The sequence below is a fragment of the Nicotiana tabacum genome, chromosome 6, assembly GCF_000715075.1.
Source record: "Nicotiana tabacum cultivar K326 chromosome 6, ASM71507v2, whole genome shotgun sequence".
Lineage (NCBI taxonomy): Eukaryota > Viridiplantae > Streptophyta > Magnoliopsida > Solanales > Solanaceae > Nicotiana > Nicotiana tabacum.
The window spans coordinates 88,235,860-88,250,703 of record NC_134085.1 but is presented as its reverse complement, the minus strand read 5'-3'; the positions used below and the strand labels follow the sequence as shown (position 1 = coordinate 88,250,703).

Sequence of the window (14,844 nt, the reverse complement as noted above, 5' to 3'; positions counted from 1 at the left end):
AGCTGCATCTTTTCCAACATAGGGTCCCACTCCCTAGTTGATGCCGGCATAACCCGATGACTTTTCCAATATAGGGTCTCATTCCCCAGTTGATGCCGGCATAACCCGATGACTTTTCCAACATATGGTCCCACTCCCTAGTTGATGTCGACATAACCCAATGACTTTTCCAACATAGGGTCTCACTCCCTAGTTGATGCCGGCATAATCCGATAATTTTCCAACATAGGATCTCACTCCCTAGTTGATGTCGGCATAATCCGATGACTTTTCCAACATAGAGTCTCACTCCCTAGTTGATGTCGGCATAACCCGATGACTTTTTCAACATAGGGTCTCACTTCCTAATTAATGCCAGCATAACCCGATAACTTTTAACTATTTTGTCACCTATATTCACAGGGTAACGCACAAAAAGTTGATTGTTAAAGGGGGTTTAGGTATTAACTATGGTAAGTTAAAATAGGACACCCTATATATGTGAAGGGAAAAACTTGAATTGGGGAGAAAATTCAATTTCTTTCTCCAAAATCAAATAGTACAGGAACAAATACGTGACCATATCAATCATTTTTGAAATTGATAATGCACGTAGAGTAAATTGTGGACATTCGAGAATATTGATTGTAATATATTATAATGCAAATAATGTTGGGACTATCACTTACCCGTTTTTTAATCATGTAAATAGCGGGTAGAGCGAGCAAATAATAGTATAGTAACTAGGTCTACTTTTACATTTGAGAATCCAGATGGAAAGTATAAATGGGTATGGCGTTGTTATTTAGTGTAACCCCAGAAATCCATCTCCCCGCGCAGGGAAAGCTGATTGATTTGACTCATGGAGGATGCATTTGCATCATCAAACCTGACCCCTGCATTTTTGGCTGAATCATCATCCTCCTGTCCGTGTGCGAGCTGGCCGTGGGAACTGGCTATCATTCCCCATTCATTCAAATTCTGGTGATGCTCACAACTACTTCCAACTTCCGGCTGGTAAGGGAGGTTCTGGTCGCTGCAGCCGCTATCGGCGCTCGACATTAATTGCTTCACCATAAGGGGCGACTGATGATCAGAAGTAGGGAGTGCTGAGAAGTCATGATAGCCCAATGGCTTGTTAGGAATGAAGTTTTGAGGTTGAAGTTGGAGGTGAGAATTATATTGTGGCAAAGCTAAGGGGATATGGGAATAGTTTAGGCCATGGCCGCCCTGCTGTTGTAGTAGATATTGGCTGTTGAAGACGCGAGATTGGTGGCTTGATGTGCTGTTCATTTGATCTGATGAGGTTGCCCCACCCCCTTCGTTTCCACCTTTGAATAAATGTTTCTTCTTGAAAACTCTGCAAATCACCCAGCCATCATCCTGCATGCGCGTTTTACATGGAACAAACTTAAATTGTTACTGAATATAAAGAAAGATATTAAATTGGGATAGGAGTATATATATGTTTGAATCTATTTTCTGGAGTACAGAAAGCTGGAAAGAGTATCGGTTATCCATGAAAATCAAGACTTTATTACGAGCTCGGATCTCATTGATTACCTTTTTCTTTCCAGTTATGTTTTCTATTTGCCTGTTAAACCTATGATAAACAGATAAGATACTTTAATCGTTTCCACTATAAACATGCGTGCATGCAATTGACATGTTAGACTTCAAAAGGTTCCAATTATATTGAGGAATACCTCAGGCTTTAACAAGTAATCTAGCTTCCTATTTTTGGACAAAAGTTACAATTCAATCTTTATATAGTAATATGAGTTTGAATTACTATAACTTTGAATCGCGGTAAATTTTTTACCACTGATGTTATGCCCAACTGGACAGATGTTACCATTGCTTTCCAAAGTTGCATGCATGCAGTTGACTTATTGACATATACCCCCATACTTAAATTCGTTAAATGATTCCCCCGCTTTGACCAGTACTCTGGCTTTCTGTATTTCATTTTGTTACGTATTAAAAAAAAATTGGGGGGTGGGGGGTTAAGGATGTGAAGGCACAATTCCCATCCTCCGCTTCCGGGCCCATCTGCCCTTCTCCTAGACTATTTTGAATGTCTTTAAGAAGAGATTTTAGTATAACTTCATTTAAAAGTTTAAAATTACCAAAGAAAGGGCACACTTTTGAGTGCGGATCTGATTCTTTTCAATTGACTAAGCTCGAAATCTATTTATTTTTTGTTGCCAATGAGCGGTGGCCCGGTGCAGGGCAGATTTAAGGGTAGAAGAGTGTTCACTCGAACCCCCTTCGCCGAAGACATAATTTCTTTTTTACCTATATATATATATATCTTGACATAATTTAAAAGCATAACTTAGTAGTTAAGAGGATTCAAAACTTTTATAAGGTCATTGATTCTATTCCCACTAGCTATAATCTTTTTAACTTTTTCCCTTTTGATCCCGTTAGGGTTAATCCTGCCACTGGCCCGGTGAGAAGGGAGTCATGGGCAAAAGCCAGTAATCCGAGCCAAGTTTTAATTAGTAGTTATTTTATTTTTGGGGGGGGGGGGGGGAATCAAAAAGGGAGAGCGACTTACACTTTGATTTCCTTGAGGGTCATCAGCATCTTCAAGCCTGTACTCATGCATGATCCAGTCAGTCTTTTGGCCATGGGGAGCTCTTCCTCTGTAGAAAACTAGGGTTTTCCTCATACCTATCTTCTTGAAGGTGTTCCTTATGCATTTGTCCCTCCCTGTGGCCTTCCAAAACCCTGCATTTGTTGCTCGGTTTGTCCTTGATCCTGTCGGATACTTTCTGTCCTTGTGGCTGAAAAAGTACCACTCATTCTGTGGAGTTGATCCAATCTTGCACTTCTCTGCACACATGAATATTGCTTGAATAACAAACACATAATATTCGCTATGAGAATTCTTTTCTTCCTAACTAGGGAACGATGTATAAGAATAACTCCCGAATCCTTACGAGCTCGTCTAGATTATAGAAAATATTGGTGCCTCAGGGAGCAAACGAGTTAATAATAACTATATATCTTACCGTAGTAGTTTGCATGGACGCAAACTGAAATTTGAAAGATAAAATTAAACATTTTGAGCTTACTAGACAATTTGGACAACTTTTGGAAAAAGTACTTTAATTTTTTTGTCGAAAATAAAAATTTATGCACGAAAAGACTTGTTTGAATAGATATAGTTTTCTGTAGACTTGTGAGTATGTTACGTTGTGAGTGGAAATATAAATGTTCTTTGGAAAATACATCAAATCATTTCTTCAAGAAAACAGTTATATATTTTTCAAAAACTTTTGCGAAAACTTCTTTGGATAATAAAACAAACATGATTTGAAAATATTTTGCAAGACTTCAAGAAAATTTCCACCAAAAACCACCTTTGATCTCAAATTTCAAATCAATAAACTAATTAGTGTGCCTAAGATATGATTTTCATGCCTTTGATCCTGAAAAACATACAAGAAGCCAAAATGAAAAGTAAGGGCTCGTTTGGTATGAGGGATAAAGGGATAATTAGTTTCGAGATTAAATTTGAGTTGAGTATATCCCACTATGGTTGGGGTAAAATCGTGGTATAACTAATTCCGGGATTAGTTATTCGATGATTGTAGTGTTTTTTATTCCTATAGGAGGATGAGATAACTAATCCCGGAATAATTAATCATGTGATAATTTGTTTTCTAACCAAACGACCCCTAAAAATATTATCTTGTGATGACCTTGTGGTCCGGCCTTTCCCCGGACCTGTGCATAGCAGAAACTTAGTGCACCGGGCTGCCATGACGACTATGCTAAAGTGATTCTTAATCCATTCAAAATAACGGGAGGATCAAAATTCCAACATGTCAAGACTATATTTGAGCTGAGACATGTTCGTTATGCCCTGTACCATTCAGCCAGGGCTTAATTCTATTTTTGAAACATAGTCGCTTATCCTTTCTATCACCACTTAATTTGTTTCTAAGTTGTCCTGGAATTTAAACTATAAGTATTAGGAGGGTAAAATGATAAAATAGAAAAGTTGTACCTTGCAAATCCCAGGGCTCAATCTTATTCAAGTCGACCTCTCTGATAACTTCCATGTCAAACTTCTGAAACGAAATTTTCTTCTTCAAGTAGTAATGAAGAAGCTCTTCGTCCGTCGGATGGAATCGGAAGCCCGGCGGAACACCGCCACTAGATGTAGCCATGATCGATCCTTGTTCCCTCAAAGTCTCTTGATTCAGAACTCGTTTCTTTATAAGTTGACTCCAAGAATAAATCTTTCCTTAGAAAATGTGATCATCTTTCTTTATATTGCTTGAAATGAGCTTATATATGCGCTTCTCTCAACTGTCAACGAGGTCTTGTGAGGGGAGAAAGTTAACGACCGGTCACGACGCCGGCGCCAAAGCTTAAAGCTAACGTAAACTGCAAGTTAGTGGAATTGAGACTGAACCTCAAGTATTTGCTACGCTTTATCCCCTACTCGTTGGGTTGGCCTTCTCCACGCGCATATGTAGAGATTGAAGTATGCACACTCTTTTCTTCATACGATGATTTTATCCTCCCCCTCCCCCTCCCCTATATAAAATAGAAACGTTCATTCTTATACACTTTCCACGATATCTCAATATCACCTCTAGGAAATATGCCCACGTCTTTTCAAGGACTTTTAGACTGGACAAATACATGCAATTACCTTTCTTTTTGCCTGTTGAATTTGGTTGCAATGGATACATTATTTAGAAGTGTACTTTCCTTTCTAATTTGGATTAAAAATAATAATACATTTATATATTTAGAAGCAATTTAATTTGTTACCCTTAATTTCTTTATTTCATATCCATGGAAATGTGTTTATGATATGCTTTGGTTCATAAGTTTTAAAAGTTTTCTCAAAGTAAAGACAATTGAATTAGTAGCTAGTGCTACAAAACAAATAGAAATCTTAAAAAAGACATTAAGAATTTAGTAGAAATTATAGAGAAATTAAAGAAATTACTCTTTCATGAGCATAGATACGAGAGACCACCTGATATATAAAAAGGCTTTAAAATTAGCAGAACAATATCAACCACAAGAAGAATTGACTAATTACATCCTTGTACTGGTAAAAAATATATCATACGCGCGGCCAACATAGGAATCAACACGTGGCAAGAAGTTCCTAGTCAGCTGGAGTCCTCTAGATCAAATATAGAAGATCGAGGAGCAGATCACCGGACAAGTCCATTCCGGAGCAACTCGTACCTAGGATTAGTAGTGATAAATGTATCCCACGCACCAACAGACTCCGAGATATCTAGGACTCTTTATTAAAGCACGATAGATGGCTACAATACAGTTGGAAGAATTATTAAGGGAAGTTACACTTAGGTTATCCTATAAATTACCCCATTACCCCACAATTAGGATGATTCTATTTTACACTGATTTTGTACTACAAGCATTATTTTGTACTACTTCAATCTATCATCTGAACTTTCTCTCTCTAGAATGAAAGCTTCTCTCTGCTAAGGCTGGATGGTGAAGAAGCAACGGACTGGAGGGAGAGGGAAAGCAGGGACTGAGTATCAACAGAGGAATTTTGGCACGAGAGCAATCCCACAAATTGAAGACGCAAAAAAACCAGGAGTGTAAATGTGCTACAAGGAATAATTCCACTGGAATTGAAGCAATCAACTATGGTAGGACCATCAATGGTAACACCAATGGCGACACCGACGACAATTACCCAATTAACTATGCAAATGGGCACTAGTGATCAAGCACTGTCTACAAGGAAGCAATCGTGGGCAGAACAGGCTAAAACAGAGGAGAAATCCATAGGTAAATCTCATACCCTAGCTACAAATTTGAAATCATGGAGTAAGGTAGTAAGAAGTGCACCAATAGCTGAGGGATTTGATCTAGAAGGTGAAACTAATTCAACTGCAAATGTCAAAATCACTATGGAAAATGTAAAAGAAGAGATAATACTAGCAAACCGCAGTTGTGTGCTTTGTACTGGGGTCGAATCCTCCTTTAACAGTTGTAGAGGGATATTTAAAGCGCATATGATACACATTGGGGGTGGATAAGGTAGCACAAATAAAAAAAGAGTGTTTATGGTTAGATTTCACAACATAGAAGGGCGTACAAAGGCAATTGAAGGGGGAATGCAGATATTTGATAGGAAATCAGTAGTGGTAAAGCCATGGAAACCTGGAATGGAGATAAACTATAGAATGGTAGAGCAGGTGCCTATATGGATCAGATTAGTGGATTTAGATCTGAAATACTGGGGGCAAACAGCTCTAACAAAAATAGCTGGGTTGGTGGAGAAACCTGTGAAGGCAAATACTGCAACAATGATGAAAGAGAAGCTCATGTATGCAAGGGTAATGGTAGAGGTACCATTGAGCAAAACGTATCCAGAATTAGTGTTGTTTGAAAATAAAGTGGGGCAAATAATTGAACAAAAAGTAGAATATGAGTGAAAACCTACAATGTGTGAGCATTGTAAGACATTTGGCCACATAGAACAATAGTGTAGGAGATTACAATAAAAGCCACAAGTGGAACAAGCAAAGAAAGAATGGAAGCCAGTGAAGGGAAAAGAGCAGATAGCAAAACCAGTACAAGAATGGGAGAAGCTAGAACAAAATGATATGCTAAAGCAAAGACAAGTTGTAGAGAAACAAGTTATCACACCAGTGAGTAACTCGTTTGCCACCTTAGAAGATCATTAGAAGAGCATAATGCAGATGAGATTGCAAATGAAGATAATCAAATATCAGCAGAAAGGATCAACAAGTCTAAAGGTCCTACACATGGAGAAGGTATCCACCAAAGAAAGGAAAGCTTAATGACTGTAACTAGCCATCAAAAGGGAATAAAAAGGAGAACAGGGATCGGTCCAGGAACTGGGAGAGGAGTTACAATCCCTCCCACAAATGGATAAATTGGAATTTTGGAATGTGAGGGGTCTAAATAGGCAGGATAAGCAGAGAGAGGTGAATATGTATCTGCACAATGCTAAAGTAGGCTTGTTTGGACTCCTGGAGACAAAGATTAAGAGACAAACAATATATATGGCTTCTGCCAATCTTTGTAATAGATGGTCTTTTAGTCACAATTTAGCACATCATCCGGGTGGGAGAATCTGGGTGCTATCGAAACCAAACATTTTTAATGTGAATATCACTGGTGTATAAGCTCAAATAATGTATTGTGAGGTGGAACACAGGGGGACTCAACATAAGTTTAAGCTAACTTTAGTGTATGGGTTCAATGATCAAGCTCTAAGAAGAACATTATGGCAGGAACTGGAATAAATCCATGGCGTAACCAATGAATCATGGGCAGTTATGAGGGATTTCAATTGTGTCCTGCATAGAGATGAAAGGATAGGAAGCCCAAGCACAATTTCAGAAATAAAGGATTTCAAGGAGTGTGTAGGAAGATGTTCACTATAGGAGCTCAGATCATTTGGTTCCTTCTTTACTTGGAACAACACACATGGAGATACTAATCGGGTATATAGCAGAATTGACAGGGTACTGGTAAATAGAGATTGGGTAACCAAATTACCTAGATCATAGGTTCATTTTGGTAATGAAGGCCTTATGAATTAATGCCCGACTATGATTAACTAGGATAAGGGGCCTAAAAAATGCCAGCACATATAGATACTTTAATATGTGGAGCCAAGCTACAGATTTCTATAAACAAGTGGAAAATAACTGGAAGAGGAGAAGTGCAGGAACAATGCTGTACAAATTGGTAGGGAAGCTAAATAGACTTAAAGCTACATTATAAGGAATCAATAAAGCTCAATTTAGAGATATAGAAGGCAAAGCTGAACAGGCAAAGGAAGAATTAGAGGAGTGTCAAAGGGAGCTGCAGAAAGATCCATTAAATATAAGGCTGATAAATAAAGAGATACAACTAGCTAAGCAATTTCTACACTGGAACTTGGCAAGGAATCAATACCTCAAGCAGAAGTGCAAAATCCATTGGTTGAATTCAGGGGATATGGATACCAAATTCTTTCATAGTATGCTGAAAACTAGGAGAAATGCTAACAAAATATTCACTATAAAAGATAAGGCAGGGAATACCAGAAATGATATGGAAGGTATCGCTGAAGCTTTTGTGGAGTATTACACTTCTTTGATTGGTACTAAGTCTAGAAACAGAATGAGGGTATGCAATCCTACTGTCAAACAAGGTCCTGTTGTCTTAGATGAACAAAGAAGTATGCTGGTGGAAGAATTTACAAGGGCAAAAATGAAACAAGCTCTTTGGGAAATAGCAGAGGATAAAACACCTGGGTTAGATGGCTATGGGAGCCAGTTTTTCAAAGATTGTTGGGAGATAATTAAGGAAGATTTTGAAGCAGGAGTAATGGAATTCTTCAAGTCAGGAAATATATTTAAATCATGGAATAGCACAATGCTGACACTAGTTCCAAAATCAGATCATGCAGACATAGTTACTGATTACAGACCCATAAATTGTTGGAATACTATTTGTAAGGTGGTGTCAAAGATGTTAACAAATAGGTTGAAGCAAATTCTACCAGAAATCATTTCTCCAAACTAAAGTGCTTTTGTGGCTGGTAGAACAATTGTCCAAAATATCTTAATTTGTCAAGATTTGGTAAGACTCTATAACAGAAAACAAACTACTAGTAGGTGCCTCATCAAAATAGACTTAAGGAAAGCCTATGACACAGTAGAATGGGAGTTTGTAGCAGAGATGTTGCATGCATTAAAATTTCCACAACAATTCATCAAATGGATTATGAAGTGCATAACTGCAGTGCAGTAAACAACAACAATCAATAGAGGACTGTATGGGAAAATAAAAGGGGAAAGGGAACTTAGGCAAGGAGACCCAATATCCTTATTGCTATTTGTCATATGCATGGAATATTTCATGAGAATAATGAATGTAGTAGCACAGCGGGAGGGATTTGGGTACCACACTAAGTGTAAGAGTTTGAAATTGAACCATTTGTGTTTTGCAGATGATGTACTGTTATTTATAAGGGAAATTTCCAATCAATGCTTCTTTTATTGAGGGGACTGAAAACATTCTCTAATACCTCAGGCCTATCTACAAATGCCATCAAGTCAAACATCTTCAGTGTCAATATGTCAGTCTAAAGTCAGAAGGATTTGATGGAAATGACAGGATATCAGAAAGGGAGCCTACCATTTAGGTATTTTGAAGTGCCTATATCAGCTAAGAGAATATCTAAAATGGATTATGAGGTACTCATGGATAAGATAGCAGTTAGAATTAAAGTTGGGGTACAAGGCATCTATCTGATGCAGGGAGAGTACAACTAGTCAATTCAGTACTACTACACCTACATAGGTATTGGTCAACCATTTTCTTACTACCAAAATAAGTGCTTAAGGGAATATATAGCTATGTGCAGGAATTTCATATAGGATGGGAAAGTAGTCACACACAAGCCACCATTAGTAGCATGAGACTTAGTGTGTCGGATTAAACATAAAGGAGGACTGGGGATAACTGACATAATAAAATGGGATGAAGCTGTAATTGCTAAATGTATGAAATATTGCTAAAAAATCTGACAATCTATGGGTGAAATGAATCAACAGTATCTACCTAAAGGAGAATAACTGGTGGCAGTACAAATGCCCCAATGATGCTTGCTGGTATTGGAAGAAAATCTGCATGATTAGAGAGATGTTTGCTCCTGGATTTAATCAGAATGATTGGGGAAGTGCCAATGGACAGTACATAATTAAGGAGGGTTACCTATGTAGAATGGGAGAAAAGGAAGTCTGGCCATGGGGAAGATGGGTGTGGAACAGATTGAACCTACCTAAGCACAATTTTATTTGATGGCTCAGTATGTACCAAAGATTGCTGAAAAAGGCTAGATTATACCATATGGGCATAAACCAAGATGATAGATGCCCAATATGTGGAACACAAGAGGAGACCATCCAACACCTATTCTTTGAATGTGCATTCTCCAAACAGTGCTTACATGGGGTGTTGAATTGGATGAGATGCAGACTAATCAAAGGAAAGAGATGCAGGGAAATTATCATCGCTATACTAACTACCCTGCTATACTGCATATCGAAGGCTAGAGACAATGTTGTATGGGACCTCAAGAGACCTACCACCGCATATATGCTGAGCCAGATTAAGCAAGAGTGTAGATTGAGGAAGATTACATACTTGAGTAGCAAAACACGTGTTAAAGAAAGAGACTGGATTGAGAAACTGCTGCAGAGTTAGAAGACTAGATAGATAGAGTTACTAGTGTTTGATGGAATAGAAAAATGTATAGGTAGAGTATATATACAGAAAGAGATAAGATAAAATGAAAGAAGAACTGAGAAGAAAGCATGTAATAGATCAGAGGTAATGAATTAATAAAAAAAATTCTTCACCGCATTATATTGTAACTATAGGAGATTTATTGTGCTCATTGCTTTAGCAATTCAAGGCTTGGATCACTCAATAAGAATCTCTTTCTCTTATCCATCGTCTATTTTGTTCAACTATTTAGCTTGTTAAGTTTATTACATTAGTTTTATCATATCCGTATCAACAATGGTTTAGATATTGTTACATATTGCATTTTCGTACGTTAAAAGTTTCGTCTTCGGTTAACCGACGTAGACTCGGGGATGAGATCATCTTGACGTTAACGTACTTACGCTATTTATAACAAGCGATAAATAAGTGTTATGAAGGATAAAGGGGTACACAGATTAAAGAAAATGAGTTTCGTTGAAAGTGGCCAATTTAGAATAAAATACGGGTCGAGTGATAATGCCCAATAATTATGAACTAGTACATCCAAGGTACCATATGACCACGGTAGTATAATATATAAAGTATATATGAAGTATTTTAAAAAATAAATAGAATTTTAAGTAATTTGTGGTAATTTTTAAATTATGCAGGTAATTGCTTAATTACTGGGTAACGATACATTATCCAGTTAATTAATAAGTGGATAACAATTAACAAAACTCTCACTCCAAAAACGTGGCACAAATGCCACAAGGCTAAGAATGACTCATAAGTCATCTATGCCATATGGGCTACTTATAGACAAATTAAAATCTAACTAACATAAGACTTGAATAAGTCTTATCATAGAGATATTGGGGGTGTCTATATTCTTGATTCCCCATGAGAATATTTTTACTATCTTCTGTTCATGGGTCTCAAAATAGTACACAGTTGAAGAAGTTTATTCGGAAGGAATATTGAGATTATTACGTATTTTTAATATATTTCACTCAATTATACATGTGCATTGACCCGTGACCAGATGGCGTTATATACGCTTATATATGTAAATATATGTATATGGGATATGGGAAAAGGTTACGGCGTTATATACGCACCACCACCTGATCAGCTGGTATATGTTGATGATGTTGCCCACAGTGGCCGAGACGATATGATGGGATGCCCTTATCAGCTTGATGATATTATGTACACCCATACCTATGCATGGCACGATATTTATACGCACGTGCATGCCATTATAAACGTTTCAGAATTTTACAAAGTTATTCAAATTTAAAGATGTGTTTCTATATTCCATGTTTCATCTATGTCTTTTACGTACTAATTTTCATGCCTTACATACTCAGTACATTTTTCGTACTGACGCCCTATTTCACGGGGCCTGTGTTTCATGCTCACAGGTGCAGGTAGGCAAGCTGACAATCCCCTTTCTTAGGATTCCTGATCAGCGAGAGTTGGCGTGCTCCACTTAATCCGGAGCTGCTTTTGATTTTGATACGATACGTTTGTATATATATGGGTATGACGTGGCTCAGTCCCATCTTTGTACAGTTATGTTTCTATTAGAGGTCTGTAGACAGTATGTCTAGTTGGATAGTATGTGGCCTTGGCGGCTTCCAGTTTTGAGATGTATAGTTGTCTATTATAGCCTTGTCGGCTCGCCCTACGTATGTTGTACGTACATGTATATATGCCTTTTTGGGCAGATTTCCTTCATGTTCATTATTCTCATAATTCAGCAGATATTATTCAGGTTTATAGTTTAGACACATATTTAGTGGTGTTTGACAGGTAGGACCCGATTATCCATCGCGGACCATCGATTTGGGTCGTGACAAAAGTGGTATTAGAGCAGTTCTGTCCTAGAGTTGTCTACAGACCGTGTCTAGTAGAGTCTTGTTTATGGGTGTGTTGTGCACCATACTTATAAATAGGAGGCTACGTGACATATAAGATGTTATCCTCTCTTTTTATCTTAAATTGTGCGATATAAGGATTCATATTCCTAACGATGTGTTACGTTTTTAGCGATGCCTCCGAAGACTACAGCCACTAGCACGGGTCAGAAGGCTACAAAGGTGTTGGAAAGAGATATAAGTTATACTATGGATTCGGACCCATCGGAAATCATGGGTTCTATTGAGAAGGATCCATCTGAGTCATTTGTTCGAGCTGTTTCGACCACTCCGGTAGTAGATGGGGTGAGAGGAGTTCCAACCTCACCAAGGTCTTTAGTTTCACAGCCCATTGACCAGGGTATGAGAGGAGTAGTGCATGGATTGGCACAACCGGGATTCCCTCAGGCTCAAAACTATGTCAAGATATTTGCAGACACCAGCTCTTCTGAGGTTCTGGATAGTCCACAGTCTTGGGAGTTCGTCAATCAAGGTTCATTGGTATATGTTATGGGATACGCAGAGGAAGAAGATAGTAGCCGGGCCAAGAGGAGGAAGATAACTGATAAGGACATAAAGATTCTTCTCTGAAGTGTTTTCGATCGAGGTTCTTATATAGGACGAGGCAAGGACCCTCTGCTGTAGACTTCCTCCAAGTGTTAGTTTTTGGTTGGTGAGTTCTATCTCTTCTTGTAATATTACCAAGTTAGGGTTCTAAATGTCTTAGGTTGTTTTATGAGGACGTAGGGAGCCCCGTCCCGACTTGTATATATATTGTGGTTATGCCTACTTAGAGGTTTTGCACACATTATCCTGTATATAGTTTTGGGTATGACATGTCTACGGCCTAGTCGACCCCTATGTATATAAACCTTTTTGTAAATTATTCGTGCAAGTTATATTTTAATATTGTTACCTATATATATGGATATGGCCCGAAATGGCCCGTGATAGATTTGATAATAAACAAGGATAAGATACGCGGTGTTCGGTTGGGTAGAACTTGATATCATAATAGGTATGGATTGGTTGGCCTTTTGTTATGCTAAAATCAAGTGTAGATCAAAGGTGGTTTGATTTCAGTTCCTATGGGAGCCTGTTTTAGAATGGAAAGGTGATACGACATCGCCAAGAGGTAAATTTATCTCCTAATCTCAAGTCAAGAAAGATGATCAGAAAGGACCATAATTATCACTGAGTCCGGGTTTGGGATGTGGAAGTAGAGTTACCAACCATTCAGTCCTTTCCTGTGGCTAAGGAGTTTCCCGATGTTTCCCCCGATGAACTTTAGGATCTTCCGCCAGAGTGAGAAATTGAGTTGTTATTGACCTACTACCGGATACGCATCCAATATCTATTCCTCCCTATAGAATGTCCCCCACAGAACTAAAAGAGTTGAAGGAATAACTAAAGGATCTACTTGAAAAAGGTTTTATTAGGCCTAGTACATTACCATGGGGAGCACCTATGTTATTTTTGAGGAAGAAAGATGGTTCCTTACGGATATGTATTTATTATAGACAGTAGGATAAGGTAAAGATCAATAATAAGTACCCCACTCCCGAGGATTGATGATTTGTTTGATCAATTGCAAGGTGCCAAGTGTTTTTCAAAGATAGACTTGAGGTTCGGACACCATCAAGTAAGGGTTAAGAAGGAAGATATTCTAAAGACAGCATTCAGGACTAGATACGAGCACTTTGAGTTTTGTGTTATGTCATTCGGTTTGACAAATGCCCCAACATTATGGATTTGATGAACCGTCAGTTCATGCTCTTTTTAGATCTGTTCATAATTGTATTTATCGATGATATCTATATTGGTATATTCTCGTTCAAAGGTTGAGCATGCAGATCACTTGCGTACGGTGCTCAGAGTTCTACAAAAAGGGAAGTTGTATGCAAAACTCTCTAAATGTGAATTCTGATTGAACTCTGTAGCTTTCCTTGGGCATATCATTTCGGGTGAAGGCATCCGGGTGGATACACAAAAGATTAAGGCAGTAAAGACTTGGCCTAGACCCACAACACCGATAGAGGTTCGTAGCTTCTTCGTTTGGCAGGCTATTACAGGAAACCTGTAACGAAATTTTTTTCTCTTTTAGAATCTTTGACCAAAGTGGTATGTGGTGTCTCGCTTGATGATCCAAAATAACATAAGGACATATATGGTGCAAGTAAGTTGAAGGAAGGTTGCGAACAAGTATAAATAGATATGTGTAGGTCGTAAGTTAAAGTATGGTGGAGCGACAAGGTTTTAGGAAGATACGAGGAAAGATAAGAAAAGATGAGCAAAAATGTGACGAGAATGGATAAGTCCTTGAGGTTAAGCTCATAAGAGAGCTGATGGTTTCTCTAAGTTATTGAAGACTCAGTATAGCCTAAATGAACTCAAAGGAGTCTAAGACTAGTAACATTTGGAATAGATGAAATACTGCGCTGGTAATGGAGTAAGGGCGTAGTTGTGATAAATAAAGGATGAAGTTTGGGCCTTTGAAAAGGGGAATTTCATGAATTGTGAAAGATTAGAATACCCATAAAAGTTAAGTCAGAAGGGATCCAAGTTCTAATGGACCGATGCTTGCAAACAGAGTTCCCAGGCATTAAAGGACAGATTAACTTCAACACCGGTTCTAACACTCCCAGAAGGGACCGATGGTTATGTTATTTATTGCGACCCTTCAGCCATTGGA

At 38.2% G+C, this 14,844-nt stretch overlaps 1 protein-coding gene and 1 long non-coding RNA gene across 2 annotated transcripts; one reads left to right on the top strand and one right to left on the bottom strand.

Moving 5' to 3' along the window:
• Positions 1 to 608: 608 nt before the first annotated feature.
• On the bottom strand, positions 609 to 4,511 carry LOC107815185 (protein BEARSKIN2-like). The gene is made up of 3 exons (XM_075254381.1): positions 4,001 to 4,511; positions 2,543 to 2,820; positions 609 to 1,362 (listed from the first exon to the last, which is right to left on the bottom strand). Exons 1-3 carry the CDS (start codon positions 4,161 to 4,163, stop codon positions 781 to 783), a joined length of 1,023 nt encoding a protein of 340 aa, XP_075110482.1. The 5' UTR covers positions 4,164 to 4,511; the 3' UTR covers positions 609 to 780.
• A 900-nt stretch (positions 4,512 to 5,411) lies between these two features.
• On the top strand, positions 5,412 to 13,035 carry LOC142181638 (uncharacterized). The gene is made up of 2 exons (XR_012710449.1): positions 5,412 to 5,784; positions 11,658 to 13,035. It is a non-coding gene; the product is annotated as an uncharacterized LOC142181638 (long non-coding RNA).
• Positions 13,036 to 14,844: the final 1,809 nt, after the last annotated feature.

What these genes read in the sequence shown, in the direction of transcription:
- LOC107815185 (XM_075254381.1), bottom strand. Translation starts at nt 4,163, where the DNA reads ATGGCTACATCTAGTGGCGGTGTTCCGCCGGGCTTCCGATTCCATCCG. An exon ending in TGAGCCCTGGGATTTGCAAG is followed by an intron (nt 2,821 to 4,000) that starts GTACAACTTTTC and finishes TCATGTGTGCAG; the next exon opens with AGAAGTGCAAGATTGGATCA. An exon ending in ACCCTCAAGGAAATCAAAGT is followed by an intron (nt 1,363 to 2,542) that starts GTAAGTCGCTCT and finishes ACGCGCATGCAG; the next exon opens with GATGATGGCTGGGTGATTTG.